The sequence below is a fragment of the Trichosurus vulpecula genome, chromosome 1, assembly GCF_011100635.1.
Source record: "Trichosurus vulpecula isolate mTriVul1 chromosome 1, mTriVul1.pri, whole genome shotgun sequence".
Taxonomy (NCBI): domain Eukaryota; kingdom Metazoa; phylum Chordata; class Mammalia; order Diprotodontia; family Phalangeridae; genus Trichosurus; species Trichosurus vulpecula.
The window spans coordinates 469,903,204-469,922,284 of NC_050573.1; the positions used below are offsets into that span (position 1 = coordinate 469,903,204).

A 19,081-nucleotide genomic window follows, 5' to 3' on the forward strand; every position below is an offset into this window, starting at 1 on the left:
TAGAGGAGCCAGTGGAGAAAGGGCTCCATCTCCCCCATAGCTTCTAGTGCAAACTATTTCTTAAGGAGACCAAGGATATCAAAGTCTGCAACCTAGAGTTAGAATCTGCCTTGGGCCTATCAGTTCCCCCACTCGAGGGGTTCTTAACCTTTCTTGTGTGTGTAATGGACCCCTTTCTCAGATGTATAGATGTCTACTGTACAACAGTTACTATCTGGAATTCAACTATTTTCCCATGTTAACCTCGTTTCTCCAAATAGATCGCAAACTTCTTGAAGACGTAGTTCTTATTTTTCTCTATTTCTCCCTTCCCCCACCTTGTATCTAGCATAATGCTGACATTCAAATATTTGATAGATATGTAAAATTAGGTAAAAATTAAAACCCAATAAATAGGCAATAAGACATTTTTCTTTGTGCCTCACCCAAACATTTTATCAGAGTAGGTTAATCTAGGCAGAATAGTTGAAATGTGAATGGTTATTTCTTCCATTTCAGGGTAGAATCAATACATGATTGATAGCGTCTCAAAACAATAGGGCCCATATCCAGTTATGGCTAATTCAGTAAAAACTAGTGGAGAATAAGTTGATTCTACTACATGAAACATTTTCTTTTAAAAATTAAAGAAGTTTATTGACACTTTTAACAGCCTTTTCTAGAATAAAAGATTACATTTTATAATCTTTTAATATAATATATTCTCATTACTCAAATTATCAAGTCAGTTAAGTGGTAGCAGCAGAGAAATGCAAAGTCAAAACCCCATACAAATCTGAAGGTTAAGAAAAGGCAAACTTTAATCATGGTGCAAATGAATGAAATCAGAGTACCCAGATAGCTCTTTCTTGTACCTAGAGGGTATGGTTTTATGGGGAACCAATTTTATTATAAGGAAGGTTTAATGTACAACATATTTGGGGGTCTCTAAGTGGGGACGACAATAACAACTCCTCTGAGGCTCAGGGGTCACCTGCATGGTGAAGGTGTTTCTTGTGTTAAAAAAAGCCCCCAACAACCAGCATTTATTTGCAATTTGAACATGGCCAAAACATTTAGAGATCACCTAACTACAATTATGTAGACAGTGCTAAGCAAAGAATCCCTTCGTCTTGGAACTTTTGTAAAAAGGATAGAGATTTTACTGAGTTTAGCTAACAAATAAAAAAAATCCCACATTTCAGAATGAGAATTAAGAAGATACCTTTTTTTAAAAATCGATTGAGGCTCCTTAGTATTTAAACTCTTCTGAATGCCTTTAGTTTTTCTTTAATCTTCAAGTCTTAGATTTTGGTTATGACATTCCTGGGTGTTTTCATTTTGGGGTTTCAGGTGGTTGGTGCATTCTATTTTCATTTTGCCCATTGGTTCTAATAATTATAGGCAGTCTTCATTCATGTTTTCTTGAAATATATCTAGAACTTTTTTTTTGTCATTTAGGTTTTTAGGTAGCCAGATGACTCTTACAAGATATCTCCCCTTGACCTATATATTCCAGGTCAATGTTTTTTGTTAGGTTATACCTTACATTTTCTGGATTTAAAAATATATTGTTTTTACTGTTGCCTTTTGGGTGTATTTTTTAAAGTCTCTCACTTGAGTATGCTTTGTACCTCTTATACCAGGCCATTTATTTATCCTTCCAATTCTTTCTCTAGAACTCACATTGCATTTATATTATCATTTTAAAACTTTTCTTCCAGGAACTCCATTAGAGCTTTTGGCAAACTTGTGATGTTAAGACTTTGCTTATACATGAGTTCCTTTTTTTTCTGGGTTTATGTCTATGGCTCCGTAATATTATTGTTGTTTTCTTATCTTTGCTCATTTTTCTGGCCTTACTTCCTGAATTGAGCCTTTTGAGTCAGGGATAAGCTCTGCACTTCTGAAAAGAATTTGAGGCCTTCTTTGGTACTGATCTGTATTGTCTGGGCAATCTGCCAAATTCTTCAAGGACCCCATGAACAGCTCTCTAAGCAGTCAGGCAGTTTACATGGGAAATTCAGGGTTGAATAGTGAAGAGGTACTCTGATCCAGGATGTGCCCTGATAGTTGGCATCTCAGTCCTAATCCCACAGGCTTTTGACCTGAGTTACAGATCAGAATAAAACAAGCTACAGGATCCAGGCACACTAGACCCTGGTCCATATGCTGGAGGCCTATGTACCATGCTCCAACGTAAGATTTCCTGGCTAGATCTCATCCCCAGTACCCACTGGCTTCCAGGTATTTATGTGGACTTGTGCTGGCAGTGTGACTTACTGTAGTTTCTCATTCTCTTTTCCCATCCTTGCTAGAGTAGTGAGATGGACTGTTTTGCTTCCTCTCACTCTGCCATCTTGACAAGTACCGTCCAGTGAGTATAAAAGAGTTATGATGATGGAAAATTGTGCAAGTAACTAAAAAACAAACGTGAAATATACATATAACAAGATTAAGGGAGAAGGGATCTGTGGTACAAGTGAGAGGAGCTTTTCTAGGAAGGACTGAAATCATACATTTAGTAATCATTCAGAAAACACCAATGTGCAAAGAACTATACTAGGTCCTATGGGAAATACAAATTTTAAAGACTGAACCCCTGCCTGCCACCAGCGGCTGTGGCACTGAATGGCCGGAGATGGCCGAATGCCTCGGAGAGTGAAGAGAGTACATGGGCCAGGCAGAGGAGTACAGCACAGATCCATTTATTAAGCTGAAGAAAAGGGCTTACGTATCTTTTTAGGCAAGCAGATCAACAAGTTCATGTGTGAGACATTTGTTACATTGCATGACTTCCTTGTGCCTTTTTGCCATAACAATATCATGTTAATTAGCTCACAGGAGGTGCTTAGCATATGTGCCATGGGGGTTTTGGAGAGCATGTGCATGCCGAGGGGGCTTGGAGAGCCTACATCCTGGGTAGCATGTTTGTGCCGAGGGAGCTTTGGAGAGAGCACGCATGTGCTGAGGCAGGGTAGGGGGGTGGTTTGGAGAGCCCACGTGCTAAGTTATCAGCCCAAGGGCAAGAACAGGCTTCAGGGAAAACCTGGCCTGTATCTTATCCCAGAATGGACTTTCTCAGAGCTGGCCCTCTACACCTGCCCTCATAAAACTTACTTGGATGTATTGTGAAAATAAGTGAGAAAGGCAAGCAGTTCTTATGGGTGTATCCTTGGCAAGGGTGAGCACAAGTGCTATGGAGCACTTTGAGGAATTCTTTGAGGAACTGCAGAACCTGGCAGCGTGGGGCACTATCACATCACTCTGACCATATATGGCTAGTTTTTTTTACATGGTGTCGATTGTGTTTTCATTATCCAGCTGGGTGAATTTCTCAGGACTCTAGATAGGGCTCAAGCCAAGAACTTGGTAAGTAAACGGTAACCTGGGCCTATGTACCACATGTAACATATGACAATCTGGACCTCAGATGCCAAGGAAATACATTTTATGACCAAACAAAAGAGAGGGTCAAATTTCCCACCAAAATTAGTACTTATAGAAGATACAACTGGTCAGTGTTGTCTCATGTTTGCTACTAGATGTGTTATATCTAATCTCCTCTATTCAATTAAGCATCTTTAAAGTAACAATTGTTTTCCACTTAAATCTCTAACTTCCAACAATGCCTAGCACTAGTAGAGGGCCTCATACAAAGTGGGTACTCAACTTTAACTGAGTCAGTTCAGGGTCTGGTAGTTAAACTAACAAAGTCAGGAAGCATGAGGCCACATTTAGTTTATTTTCTCTCTTGGATTACATATTTTAAAAAAATATTTACTTTAATCTGGATTACGACTAAACTTTTTGCTTCTGCTAGCAATTTTGTCATGAAATTCTCTTGTCAGCAATTAAAGAAACTAAGTGATACTGTCATTTCGCGGTTTTTTTTTTTTGTTGGCAGCTCCTATGATGGCAACGTAGGTCATCAAATTCAAATGTATTTAATTTAACATCTATCCACATGCTTACAGGGATTATTTCTTTCCTAGGACTTTGTATGAATGAAGTACTCATACGTACAAAACTCTGTATTAAGCTCTGGAGATACAAAGAGAAAAGACTGTTCCTGCTCTCAAGGAGGGAGGTCACATTCTAATGGCAGATACATTTAACACATAATAGGGTTTTTTTTCAGCTGTAAGTCAGATTGAAAGGCCCCAACAGATGGTAATGTCTCTTTTTAAATGTCACTTCCACTGATAAAAACATCAGTTTTGGATGTTGAACCATTTGCCAGTGCTGAGGACTTTGCAGACAAGAACTTTTTTTCTCAGACTTCAGGTTCTTAGGCTGTGACTATCAGGGTCCACTTGGAGATGATAGCTAAGGTGGTGGTGGTTTGACTTGTCTGCACACGCTTGGGTTTCCCAAGGTATGTTGTTGCCCCGAGTAAGCTGGCTCACCTGCCCTGTGAGTGGTTGTTGGTGAGAATGGTTGGTCCCCTCTACATGGTTGTTTACCTGAATGGTGGCAGTAAGGGAAGGGCTGGAATTCCAGGACTGTTGGTATAAGGGGGTGCTGCCACTCCCAGGGCTCCTGTGGAATCCACATATTGGTGGCAGCTGGCCAGATGTTGGTGGAAGTGATGAGGAAGGTGAGCCTTTCTCCACAATGACTTCTCTCCTCAATAATCCTCAGTGCCTAGCATGGTGCCACACATGAAGTAGGTGTTTGTTGCTTGATATTTCCACTTAAAATCACACTATAAAATGCCCAATGCTGCCTTTGAATAGATGCACTCAATAAACAGGTGTTAATGATATAGTTTATACTAGGTATTAGTCATATGAGTTACAGACATGGTCCTTGTCCCACTGTAGTTTAACTTTTACTGTCTCTTCTTCCTGGTTAATACTTGTATGGAAGGTTATAACTGCAAACAACTTCAAAGAAACATATTAACTTGAGAAGTTTCTGTGGCTATGTCAGAACTTCTTTGTAGGCTCCAAGTAGAGGTTAACTGACCCGTTGGGGATACTGTAAAGGCCCAGGTCAGACTACATGAATTTAACTCTGAATTCAGAGTGAGTGATTCTATTACTCTAAGGGCATATCTCCATTGGGAATTTAGACTATATTTTCTTTGTCCAATTTCCACAGGACTGAAATGCTCTAGTTACCAAAGGATCAAATATGACAATTCGGCATATGTAATATTGTTCCAAATGACTTTCAGAAAGTTTCCATTCATTAAACTAGCAAAAATATTTTGTAAGTGTTTTCCTGAAAAAATCAATTACTTCAAAATCGAGTTTCCTATTAGAAAAGGCAGTGGCCAGCTATACATGTGCACACATTTATATAACCCAAATTACAGAAAAATAGAATCTTCAAGATAACACACTTTCCCCCACAATATATTATAAACTACACTTTCAGAAAAAAGTTCCAATAATTATCCCCAAAAACTAGCTGCTTCCAAGCTTGACTTAATGTTGTAGGCATTTTCTCTCCTTTGCTTGGTATAAATATTTGCCTCTCCCTTCTGTAACCGTCGTCTCACTACAGCTTTTTGTTGTTTGGTCAGCTGACGTTTCACCTTCTGTTTCACCAGTTCCTGAAAACCAGAGGTAGCACATGGTTAGCATTAATGATGGCTATATTTGGCAAGGAGTTAGAGTCACAGAAACAAATACTTAAAAACTCCTGTTCTAATTTTACACTCTTATCAAATAAACTTGGCCAACAGGCCAATGCCAACAATTAAAAAGATGCAATAAAATCTAAACTGTCAATGACAGATTCTTAACAAAAATATTGCTTTTTAAAAAGAGAGAAAAAAGGAACTGCTCCAGCTCTCCTAATTTGATGAAACACTGCCACCTAGTGTTCATTATGGGGGAAAATGGACAGTTCTACTGCCCTATAAAATATAGTACAGTAGTTGGCAATTATGCTGTTTTTAAAGGTATTTGCCATTAGGTCAAACTACATAAAACAATTCCCTCATTTACTTCATAAATTTCCTGTTCTGATGGTAGCAGGAGTACACAAAAGAGCGATAAATAATTTGAGGAAAGTATAGAATGCTCTCTTGTGGTAAAAGAAAACAGAATTAGCTCAATTCACTTTAATTCTGCTTCAGGTTACTTATTACACAGAATAAGCTCAATAGGAACATTCTAATTGAATTTTCTCACTTTTTCTGAAGTCCTACAGAATTTATAATATACTTCAGGACAGGACAATGTGTATTTTCTCTTTTGCCCCTGGTGTCGGGCAAGATACTCTAGTCTACTGATGTCTACTGGATTTAAATGAATTCTGAATTTACTGCAGGAACTTTGACTTATTTCATCTTTGTATCTTCCACAATGGTTGGCTGTACCCTGTACATAATAAGCGGTTAATAAATGTTTGCTAAATTGAATTAATAAATACATGTAGACTTGGATAATTAGAAAATAATATTAAGAAATTTAAAAGGATTAGAAGGCTCACTATCACTGTTTGTGAACCTGGTTTTCCATACCTACAGCATTTTATCTGGCTGGAGGATCTATTGCTACCCTTACCACCTACATGGGTATGATAGGTTTCAAGAAGTTTAGATCATTTTAAACAGACCAGATTAAATCTGAAGAATCTAATAGGGTCAGTAGATTTTGCTATTGTGTTTTTGCTTTATAACAGAAGACTGAATCCTATACGGCACATCTGAGAATCTGGTTGAAAGCTAAATTTTAAAACTGAGAGGTAGTGGGAAGGACTCAGAGTGAGGACAGAGCTGGGTTTGACTCCTGTCTCCAACTTACTAGCTGCATTACCACAGTTATGAAAGTTACTTGTTAACCTTTCAATCTATTTTGTTACAGAGACAATAATATCGTAGCATCTACCTCACAGGAACATTGGAAGGATCAAATGGCACAATAGGTGTATTTTGTAAATGTTTAAATGCTATACATGTACGCTCCAAAGAATGTGACCTCATTGATATAGGCTGTCCCTTCCAATGATGTAGACCGAAAGTTTGCTGTGCCTACACGCTGTGTATGACTTATCCACGTCCACTCAGAAATTTGATAATGGATGTCTACCCAAGGAACTGGTTGGACTGGAGTTCTTTCCATATATTGTGGATATCAATGAAGCATGTGTCCATCAACTGTCCTTTGGCTCATGCAATAATATAACCTGTTCATTGTTTTCTACTTATACATTTCTGACATTCTTTATACCACTTTTCTGTGTAACTCTTCATTTATAAAGCATCATAGCCTGTCTGCTCATATCCTGAACCTCTATAGTATTCCATGACTTGAAGCCACATATCACCACAAGAATATTGGCACTAAAAAGATGGGCCTTTGTTTCAGGGAAGTCTGAGGTCATTAAATGTACTGTGCAATTTCCCAAAGGCAATCCAACTGACTTTTTCCTCCCCTGTTTATTTCTAGGGCAAGCTTCCTGTCCATTTGCATTTCTAAACCCCTAGACAGATGTACTGATGGATAATCAAATTTAAAATATCCAACAAATGTCACAAAAATACACTGCCTTTCCATAAATATCAGACCAGAGTCAAAGTATAGGGCAGTACAACTTTTAAAACCTTCTCACAAAATACTTTAAATTTCCTCTTCATATTTTAAAAGTGAAAAATTAGTTCAATTAAAAAATTAGTTGAATGAAAATTATAGAGTATGAAATAAAATTGTCTCCAATTCTGTGTGCTGAATAATAGATGCTACTTATACATAAATAAATCCTGTATTATCACCAATATGAATGGTCTCTTCTAACAACGAAGCCTGCAACCTATCCATGCCTGCTCATCTGGTGTGAGTCTAGTCTATGTCTTCCTATAAATCCATCATGGGAGGTCCACTGAATGTGTTGGGACAAATTTTGAATTTCTCTCAATACTGAGAGGCTACCAGGGTAATACAGGGTTATCTGCCTGGGTATCCCTCACCTGTGTCACTTTACCAGCCCACCTCTTTTTGGATCATACTATCTTGGTGACTTCCTTTTCTCTATAAAGCCTTCCAGAACACATTATCTCAACTGATCCTTTCAACAAAACCCTGTGAGATAGTATTATTCTACATTCTCTGTAACTTTGATTCTAGTTGGTATATGCAGAAAGGCAATGTATTTTTCTTGTACTACTGTCTGGTGCTTTAAATTTGTTTATCCATTAGGACATGAGTCTGGGTTTTTTTTGAAATGCTGCAAATGGACAGCAAGTAGATGAGAAAACTGAGGCACAGGAAGATTAAGAGACCTGTGTCAAAGGTGGATTCAAACTCAGCTCTTTCCTGATTTCAAATCTAGTACCTCTGTTTTGTATCACACCTTATCATGCAGAATTAAGACTAGGTGATTACTAATTTGTTCCAAACCATGAAAACAAATACAATACTATTTATCTTTTTGCTGTGGGCCTCATTTTACAAACTCACACTGCAACCTTTGTAGATCTTAGTAATCGATCACTGTGAGCTGCCACAGGCAAACAAACAAAAAATCAACCAAAACCCAAACCATCACGCAGTGACTAACTAGTGATATGTAGTTTTAAGTCATGGAATACTATAGAGATTCAGGATATGATATACACACACATACACACACAATTCATATATATATATGAAAAAAGACGCTCACTAAATTTATCAACAGACACACAGACCATACTTGAAGCTTTTCTAGCTTTGTAGGACCTACAAGGCTTTGTACTCTACTGGCCTAACTTTCAAGAGCCCAAGATCACTTTCATACAATAGTTAAGGCAACAAAGTAGGAAAGAATTGAAAAGTAAACAAAAACCTGATAAAGATCTCTTCAGGAAAAAAATGGGGAGGAAATACTACTCCACTGAGCCTGAGTATCTCTCTTTTTTTCTTCAGAAACTTACAAAGAACACTTGCAACAGCTCATCAAGAAAAATTGGTAAATGAAGTAAAGATTAACTTAAAAATTCCTCCTTTTATACAGAAAATTATGGTTTTGGTCACCAGGGGGACCAGGCAAAAGTACTGGAAAACTTTGAAAGCGATTTGTGTCATTTTCATAAACCATCTATTACATAGGTCAAAATTTTAAAAAATAACTGTGCAGTAGGTTCAGTTGTATGCTTGAGAGCTGGCATTGGAGCTGACAACTGAATTCAAGGTCCACCTCTGACACACCTGCTGTGTGAACCTGAGAATAAGTTAACTTAAGTCTCTCTGTGTACTACACCAACGAAATCAAGGCATTTAGGTTTCTGATCCTACAGAAGGGAAAAGGGGGCGGGGTGGGGGGGAATGGAAGAAACAAACAACTTCTCTGAAACCTCAATTTCTTTATCTGTTAAATAGGGAAAATAACTGCTTTGCCTCTTTCATGCTATTAAGGAATAAATGAAATTTCCGTAAAAGTGCAATACAAATCTTACCATTAATAATAAAGTTATTTACATTGTAGGTATCTTTTGAATCTCTTGGCTAGATTATAAAACGAGTGTAGGGACCATGTTTTATATAACTTTGCACTCTCCAAAACGCTTAGCATATTATCATGTGCATTGTAGGTAATTAGCAAATACTGAAAATTAGTTACCGGAGGAATTGTGGAGCAGCTTACAATACTGCCTGCAGAAGTAACACTCTCAGTTCTTGTTCTATGAAGATTAATTTGTTCCATGTTTTCATCCCTAAAATAGAAAGCAAATGTTGCTGTATCAAGCAATAATTTAATGTTAATGTACAAATATTATAGTATAATTAAGCATATGAAAACCTAAAATCACCATTTATGTGTTTTTAACAATACTTTAAATTCCAATCAACAGTTTAAATGCTCCAGAGATAAAAGACATAAAATATCTCTGTTCTGGCTTTGTTACTTGAGAATTTATCAAGCTAGAGACTTCAGAAAGAATATCACTATGTTGGAAAAAATGAAGCACTAAAATTAAAAAAACACTTTTTGATTTTGTAAATTTTAAATCTCATCTGGCACTTTGACACCATCCTCTTTTGGTGAAAAGCTCATTAAGGCCCCCACTTGTTGCACTCTCTATAAATTAATTATATACATGTCATCTGAAATATTAATGATTTGAACTCTGATATTTTGCCTCCTCTAAACTTTCCACTTCTGTCTTGATTCTTTTATTTAAATTCTTTTTCTATTCAATGATCTACAAAAATCTACTACTGGCACAATCTTCTCCAACTCAACATATAGTTCAAGGAAGCTGAGACTAGAGTCTGTATTGTTCGAAAAAGTGCAAAAACCCCTCCTCTGCCAAACCATCCATTTCTACAGATCAAGGTGGTATTTACAAAGCATTAATTCCTAATATTCATTATTTTCCTGTTTGGATGGAGGGAACTTATTCAGTCACTATGTCGTATTGCTTCAAATAGAGGTTATATCCCTAGAATGTATTTTCTGAAATATAAATACACATATAATCCATGATAATGTGGCTACGCATATAGATACACACACACATACAATATCTTTCTCTCTCGTTTTTTCTCTCTCCTTTCCTCTTCCTCCCTCCCAAATGATACTTCATCTTTATGTTATTTTGGTGACAGATCTGTGACATAGATTAGATGAACAGGCATCAGCATTTACAAATGAAGCACAGTGTAGACATATGATAAAGCAAACACAAAGCCTTTTTCTTTCAATAGCTTGCAAACAATGACTATCCAAGGGCACCCCTAAATTCTTTGCAAGTTACTACTATGCATTACTAACAGAAGTCTGATAAAACATTTACTTCAAACCAATCAACAGGCTGCCTTGGATCAACAGATAAAGTGCAAAGGAATAAAATTTGAGCTTTTAAAGACAAAAAGTAACACATTCTATGTTTCCATCTTATACAAGGGTAACATCTCAGGCTTTCTGAAAGACTATAAATTTATGAGAATCAAGAAAAAGTATTGAACCAAATATTAAAGGCAAGGTGCAATCAATAGAAATCCATACCTGAAAGGCCTCAGTTCTTTGTTTAATGCTGACAAGTTAACCAGATCAGGGCATTCATCTTCATATTCCTGACAATCAGCAGGAATTTCTCCTTGATGCATCTGTTCTTCTCCCTTGGTGATATCTTCAGTGCTGTTTTCCTCCCCATGAAAATCAATTGCAGAATGCTTTATGCAACTCTTTTTTCCTTCGACAATCTCTCTCTGAATTTCTCCTAATGAATGACTGAATTCAGTCATTTCAAAACACCGTGCACTATTCTCATCCTCAGACAGTATGCCTGTATTCCTTTGTACCAGGTCTTCAGAAGAGTTCGTTTTACAATCATCATCTGATTTATCTATGAAGTTTCTTCCATTTTCCAACTTAGATGTCTTTGCCTTCTCTCTCAGTTCTTCAAGTGATGAAGGATATTCAGATACTTCATCTATTTCAAGACTTTCATCATCATCAGGACCCAGTGGATGAAGTAGTTCATCATCCTCCTGCATTTCCTTTGTATATCCACTGGCAGAAATTTCTATATCAAGAGAGTCCTCCTTCCTAGGAATAACAGTAGTTTCAAACATTAAAACTCCCCAACAAAAATCTTAATGTTTAATTTCACATGTTCTTGATCATTAATTTCCAATAGTTAATACATTCAAAAAGTGAGAGTTTTGGAACCCCAAATGCATTGTTTTATAATTACTCAAGAACATATTGCATACATATTTCAAGTATGTGGATTTACAAAATTTATGATATTATGATCATATATTTACCATAAATTGAGTGTGAAATACAGTAAATATAATAAAAAGGTTACAGAAAAATTTAGGAAAGATGGTTACCTACTTAATTATTTTTTAATAGTTTAGTTTTATTTCTCTCCTGTGTAAGCAGTAACCATTTCTGCTGGAGTAGCGGAAATGCCCTTAGGGCCTGAGCTCTGTGCTCTTCAGGGCCCCTCCATGGAGGGTCTGTAGAGAATTACAGATCACAGTCTAGGGGTAATAACAAAAACTTGCCTTGATTTTGATTCTCTAACTGGTGGGGTGGGGGAAGGTCATTTCATGCTTACCTATGATGGCTGGCTACGCCCACATACAATCATAGTTACTGATGATTGCTGGCCCAGTTGCACTGTCATTTCCAATAATCAAATAGTTTATACAAACATGACTCCCTTAAAGTGGGTAAAACTCTTCTTCCAGGAAGCTTCCCCAAGACTCTTCTGGGCTAGGCCTAACTCAGGCTGGTCTCCTAGTAGTTTAGGTTTGATACAGGAACCAAATGAGATGCTCTTATAGGTCACTCAGCAGTTAACAAGAGAGATTTGCTTGGCCACAGCAGGAAGATATTAAACAAGGAGAGGTACTGTGCACACCTTGAGGTTATTCAAGTGAGTGCAACTGAGGTCAGCAGCCAAACACCTGAGCACACCTGGAGCTCCTCCTCATGGCCAGAAGTGATGTGAACAGCCTCAAGTTTTATTCTCTGCAGCCAAACAAATCTTGAGGATGGTCTCAGTATCTTTTAGGGAAAAACTATGCTAACCTGCATGGGGGCAGGAGTTAGGCTATTGCTCTAACCACATCAATGTTCAATATTTTCCTCAATTAGCTAAAAGTATTATGGTTTGAGGCTAATAAATAAGTCACACAAGCAGGGTTGTATCAATTTAAAAAAATCTAAACACTTCACAGAACTAACCTGATATCACCAAAGGTTGGAAAAAGTTCACTTTCATAACTGAAACGTCTTATGAAGAAATCTCGAATGCATTTAACGTCTCTGTCAAAGTACCTGCAAAGGAAAGAATCATTCTGTATTATTTAAATTGTTCCTAATCCAGGCTTTTCTTATCTGCCCATGCATACTGTTGTTCTTTATACTTTACTAGGACAATTGAGGCCATTCTTCACAAGCTCCCTTCTCTCTTCATCTCAAAAACCACTGACATCATTCCCAACTCTTTCCTTCTCTACTCTAGTCTCTGATAGTGACTACATTTTCTTAGTCTTCCCCACAATATTGTTCCCCCTAATCTTCCATCTCTAACTACTGGTTCCTTCCTAATTGCCTTAGAACATACCCAAGACTCCAGCTTTTTAAAACTAACAAAAAGCCCTGTACTAAACCCCAATATCCTTTCGTTAGATTGTCAATCAGTCAAATATCACTTATTAAGTCCTTGTAATGTGCCAGGTACTGTGCTAAGTGCTAGGTTTATAAAAGAGAGCAAAAACAGAGAAATAGTCTCTGCCTTCATGGAGCTTATTTACTGATGGAGGCATGTAAATAAAAAGGTACATATAAGATAGAGAGCGGAAGGAAAATAACCTCAGAAGGAAATGATCAAGTGGCTGGGAGGCAGGGGACCATAAAAGCCTCTTGACAATGAAGGTAGGGATGTCAAGAGGTAGAAGGTAGGGATGTCAAGACGTAGAAGTGAGACAGCAGTATGGAGGACAGTCAATGCAAAGGTAAAAAGAGGATATGGAGTGATGTGTGGGAGGAAATCAGGAAGGCCAGTATTGACTGACCAATGTGAGAAGACTGGAAAGGAAGGGTCCAAGTTGTGAGGGGCTTTAAATGCTAAACAGAGGACTTTATATTTCATCCTGGGGGAGCCAGTGGAGTTTACTGAGTAGAACACACTTCAGAAAAACCAGTTTGGTAGTAGGGCGGAGGATGGACTGGAATGAGTAGAGACTTGAGGCAGGGAGATCAATTAGAAGGCTATAGCAATAGGACAAAAGATGATGAGGATCTGAACTAGGGTGGTGCCTGTAGGAGCCAAGAGAAGGGGATATATATGAGATACTGTAAATGTAGGAACAAAAAGACTTGGGAATGGATGGGATGTGAGGGGTCAGTGCAAGAGACAGTCAAAGAGGACACCTGAGAGACTGGGAGGGTGGTGTGCCTTCAGCAGTGATATGGAAGCTGAGAAACCATGTGGAAAAGGGGAGAAAGGAACACAAACGTGTAAGTTTAAGTCTCTGTCCTCAAGTAGATTACAATGTAGCATACGTAGCATATGAATGGCATTTAAAGAGACTCATCAATTTAAAGGAGAAATCACACCTATCTCTCTCCTATTCTCAGCCAAACTCCTAGAAAAATCTGCCTACACTCATTACCTCCACCTCCTCTCCTTTCACTCCTCAGCTCATTGCAATCTGGTTTCCAATCTCATCACTCAGGCTCTCCAAAGTTAGCACCAATCTCTTAATAGATAAATCTGATGGCCTTTACTTTGTCCTCAGCTTTTTGCTGCTCTGCAGCACCTGATGCTGTGGATAATTCATTCAATGACTTCTCAATACTCTTTCTTTTCTCATGAGATTCTTCTCTCCTGGTTTTCTTCCCATCTGACAGACCCCCGTCACCTTTGTTAGCTTGTTTTCCCAATCACACCATCTAACTGGGGCTATCGTCTGGGCCATTTCTTCCTTCTACACCAGTGGTTCTTAACATGGATGGATTTCAGGGGTTCTGATAACTGTATTTCAATATAAATGGTTTCCTTTGTAAGCCTAGGTATTTCAATAGTTAAAAAAGGTTACTTTGAAAAGGAGTGCAGCCTTACCAGACTACTAAAGGTGTCCATGACACAAAAAAAGTTAAGACCCCTCTACACCCTCTTGGTGTAGTATATTGTAACATAACATTGGAAGGTGAAGTAGAAAGAATATTAGACTTGGATTAAGGGGACCTAGATTCAAATTATGTCTCTGATCATTACTGTGTGACCACTTAACCTCTTTATTCATTAGCTGCTATGAGAATAAGTAATCTTAATAGAGATGACTATATATATCTATATATAGATTTATATATCCAGCCTCAGTCTTTCCTGATCTCAAATTCCACTTGTCCAAAAGAGAACTCATCATCATTATTCCCAAAACTACCTCTCTCTTCCAAATTTTTCCATTTTTAGGAACACCATCATTTTTCTAGTCTTCGGAGTTAATAACCTCCATTTATCATTGCCTTCTGTCTTTTTCTCCCTCTCATCTTCTATATCGAATCAGTTGCCAAATTTTGCTGATTTTTCTACCTTTACATCTCTCACATCAGACCCCTCCTCACTACTCACAAAGTCACCACCTTAGCTCAGGCCCTCATCACCTCACAGCTTAACTATTAATTATAGTGGCTTCCTAACTCGTCTCCCTGCTTAAAGCCTCTCCAAACCATCCTCAAGAAAACTGCCAAAGTGATTTTCCTTAAGTATATGTTATTGCTGCCAGGTATCTGACCACATCACTCCCCTAACCAATGAATTCCAATATCTAACTATTACTTCTAAGACAAAATATGAACTCTTCTGTTTGTATCTCAAAATTCTTTATCACATGGTCCTAACCCTAACTTTCCAGCTTCCAGATCCATGGCTCCCCTTCCCTCACTCTGGCCTTCTTGCTATTCCTCACATGTGGCATAAATTGATTCTGTCCATTTACAGAAATAATTCATTAAAAGGAAAAAAAATTTCTAATGAAGCAAAAATTGTGATTGTTTTCAGAGATGTGGCAATCAGCTTCAGTCTAAAACCATGACCTTCTCACTCAATGGAGTAACTGGAATTCTTGATTATAATTTTCTGATCTAAAACAAGTATACGTACTTACATGTGCATGTCCCCAAGAAAAGTATATTCTCTTCCCCAGTTCCTACTACACTGAATTAAATTTACACACAGGATTAGTTTAAACAATTAATAACAAAAACAATCCCTTCGAGGAGGGAAAAAAATCTTAATTCTTTTAGATGTTGGCAGTTTGAAAAGGACACTTTTCCCCTCCATAATTCAATTTAATTCAGTTACGTGCAAGGCAGTTTGGAACCTTTAAAATCTGACGGTAAGTAATACAGAGAAGACTGAGGGAAGAGAGTAGCATAGAAGAAAAAAATATGGGCTCTGGAGTCAGAGGACCTCATTTCAAACCTTATCCTGTCATCTACTACCTTTGTCACTTGATCTCTCTGCTCTTAGTTTTCCTCATCATGAAGGGGCTGTACTAGAGGCCTCTGAGGTCCTTTCCGGCTAGATCTATAACCCTGCGACTGTCTACCACAAATGCCAGGGTGGAAAACCAGGACAAAACAGAAAGTAATCTTAAAAAGACCGATCAATAACCAACCTTAATCTTAACATCCAGACACTTCAGTACATACCATTCAGCATTTGGATGAGATGTAGAGACCATTTGTGGGAAGTCAATCATGGTTATGTGGTCATCTTTATCCAACATTAGATTGAATTCATTGAAATCACCATGAATTAATCCATGATTAGCAAGTTTAATAATTAATTCCATGGCTTCATTATATACTGCTGCAGGATCTTCAATGTGATGTACCTGGCACCTAATACCATTTAAAGTGCAAGAAAGGCATTAATACAGACAATTTTAATTTATCACTTCTAAGAAGTCATACACATAAATGCTATTTAAGGTACTTGTATTACTCAAATCCTAATATGCCATTTGATTGTGATCATGATGGGTGTTTACCTGAAATTCAGTGAACAAAAGACTTTGAAGATACATTTCAGAATTTAGGGCACTTTTCTCAACCAGTATTCTAGAAACAGAGATGTGTAACTTGCTGCCCTTGAGAACAGATTAAAATAAAACTGGGGAATGCTTAATAAAAAAAAAAATAATACAATGTAGATAATGTTAATCTGTGGTTTTCTAAGTCAATATGCAGCCTGCAAGATCTTTTTCTATTTGAGTTTGACATCACTCTTTCAAAATATATCAGTGTATTCTGAAATATGTTATTGCTGCCAGGTATTACAAAGTTCCAATTTCAAATCAAAACTGAGTTTTCAATCTATTTTTGTGTTCATGGTTTAAAACCAATCTCTTAAAGTCCCTAAAATAGTATTATGGTTAGTTCTTTAAAAACCATTACAACTTGGCTTACTAAGAATTTATGCTTTAAAAACAATACTTACAAAGGGTAACCATCTATGAGTTCCATGACTACGGCATGTCGATTATAATCAATTGGTTTTGGAACTGGAAATTTCCTTTCATAGAGTGCCTAAAAGAATGAAAAACATGCAGAACTAAGGCAGAGATCAATATTTAAAATGAGGTATCAGCTCGGCTGATTAATGTTTAGCTCCTTCTAGCCTCTGCCCATCAAGTCTAGTTCTGCACTCTGGAGATACTAGCAGGTGTTGTTTCACATGAACATCTTTCAAATATTCTGGGCCCCTTTCTGCTGCAACACACTTTAACTTGTTCATTACATGCTTCTATGAATGCAACCCAAGACAATGCTGGCTTTTGGGGAAACCACTTCATACCACTGGTACAAATCGAATTTGCAGTCAACCAAAACTCTGTGATTTTTTTCAATTCACATGAATTGCTATTAAGCACATTTCTCCATTCTCTACTTCTGCTGCAAAGCCTAAGTATAGGACATTTCTTGAAATGAAAGAAAATGGCAGAGTATTAATTTGGGATGCCAGTTTCCAATGACATTATTTCTTTGCCAGCTGAATTTGATTTAAGGCGGAGAAATCACACTATTCAGGCTGTTATTCTTCTAATGCTTGTAGTGCCCTAGTCTCTAATTTAAGATTTTGTTTGTTTGAACAATCTATTACAGGAATCAGTTGAGGGATATGGTAGATATAATACCTGACAGGGAGTATGGAAGACACAAGTTCAAATCTCATCTCAGACACTTAATAACTCTGTGACCCAAGTCACTTAACCTTTCTCAGGCTCAATTTCCTCACCTGTAAAATGGGAGTAAAAATAGCACCATGCTCACAGGATTGTTCTAAGGATCAAAAGAGATAACATATGTAAAGTGCTTTGTAAACTTTAAAGTGTTAAAATAAATGCTGTCTATTAATAAAAAAGCATTTAAGCTTTATGCACTTATGCAGCTGAAGCCACTTTATACATACGTGTACGTATATGTATGTGCATATGTATATGTGTATGTGCATGTATGTCTTCCCCTTTTTAGACTATGAGCTCCCTGAAAGCAATGACTGTCTGGCTTTTCTACTGGTATCTCAAGCATTTAACAAAGTTCTTTGCACTATAATCAAGAGCTAAGTAATCACTTCTCCTTTCAGTCATTAGGCACCTATTATGTGCTAAAATACTCAACTGACAGTTGTGCCAGTGGCCCTACTTCTTACCTGGGGGTTTATAAAAAGATGCCATTTATATCCAGTGGTCTCAAGACCTACATATATTTTAATAATATAGCAGCTAACACTTATATATAATGCTTTAAGATTTGCAAAGTGTATTTCTTTTATTGTCTCATTGGATCCTGACCACAACCCTGTGAGATAGAGGCTCCACCATTATTCCCATTTTACAGATGATGAAAACTAAGCTGAGAAAATGACCTGCCTAGGGTCACACAGCTAAGTAAACAGCACAGAAGGGATGTGAACTAGGGTCTTCTGGATATCACATCCAGCACTCTCTCCACTGCTCCACCTCGCTGCTTCTATGAACCTCTCAGGAACTATTCTTTATCTTTTGGTCAGTGTTTTTTCCTCCCTCTTTAGTAAGATTAGTCTCACTGTGAGGACAGTCTTGACAGAACAAACAATGGGGAACTGATTTTTAAGAGCAAAAATCTTTTCCCCATAGACTCTAGCAACAGTGCTTGGTAGTAAAGTGGAGAGAGCTTGCTCATTCCCTGCCTCTGAATCCAGCGAATGTGCTAACACAAGCTCAGCCATGTGGTGACGGCTATCACATGCCCTGATATTCATTGTCCTTTCAAAAAAGCCTCAGAGATGAACTTCAGAAATGATCTAGTACGAGCATATCTGGACAAGAGTAGTCTCTTACAACATCCCCAAAGGGGTTACTCAGGTTTTCCTTCTAGATAATAAGCCTCCTTGAATTCAGCCCAAGATCTATTAGCTTTTGTAGCTACTTCTGTGTCTCTGCTTACTTTCTCTATGCCTGTAATATACTCAGTTCCCGTTCTATGTCTTAAATGAGACAAACATTTATTAAAAGCTTATTTGCTGGTGACTGTACTAAGCACTAGTGACATAAAGAAAAAGCAAAAACAGCTCCTGTCCTTGAGGAGGTTACATGCCATTGTGGGAGACAGTATGTGTATATATGTATATATACATATATATGCACACACATCA

General features: G+C 37.6%; 1 protein-coding gene across 1 annotated transcript in view; it reads right to left on the bottom strand.

Moving 5' to 3' along the window:
* Positions 1–648: 648 nt before the first annotated feature.
* Positions 649–19,081, bottom strand: part of RIOK2 (RIO kinase 2) — a 32,837-nt gene continuing 14,404 nt past the window's right edge. Inside the window, exons 5-10 of the mRNA XM_036768241.1 lie at positions 16,886–16,974; positions 16,096–16,287; positions 12,619–12,711; positions 10,924–11,466; positions 9,535–9,628; positions 649–5,542 (exon numbers count right to left, since the gene is read on the bottom strand). Coding sequence (XP_036624136.1) covers positions 5,381–5,542; positions 9,535–9,628; positions 10,924–11,466; positions 12,619–12,711; positions 16,096–16,287; positions 16,886–16,974 — 1,173 coding nt within the window. The 3' untranslated portion in view covers positions 649–5,380. The remainder of the gene's footprint in view (positions 5,543–9,534; positions 9,629–10,923; positions 11,467–12,618; positions 12,712–16,095; positions 16,288–16,885; positions 16,975–19,081) is intronic.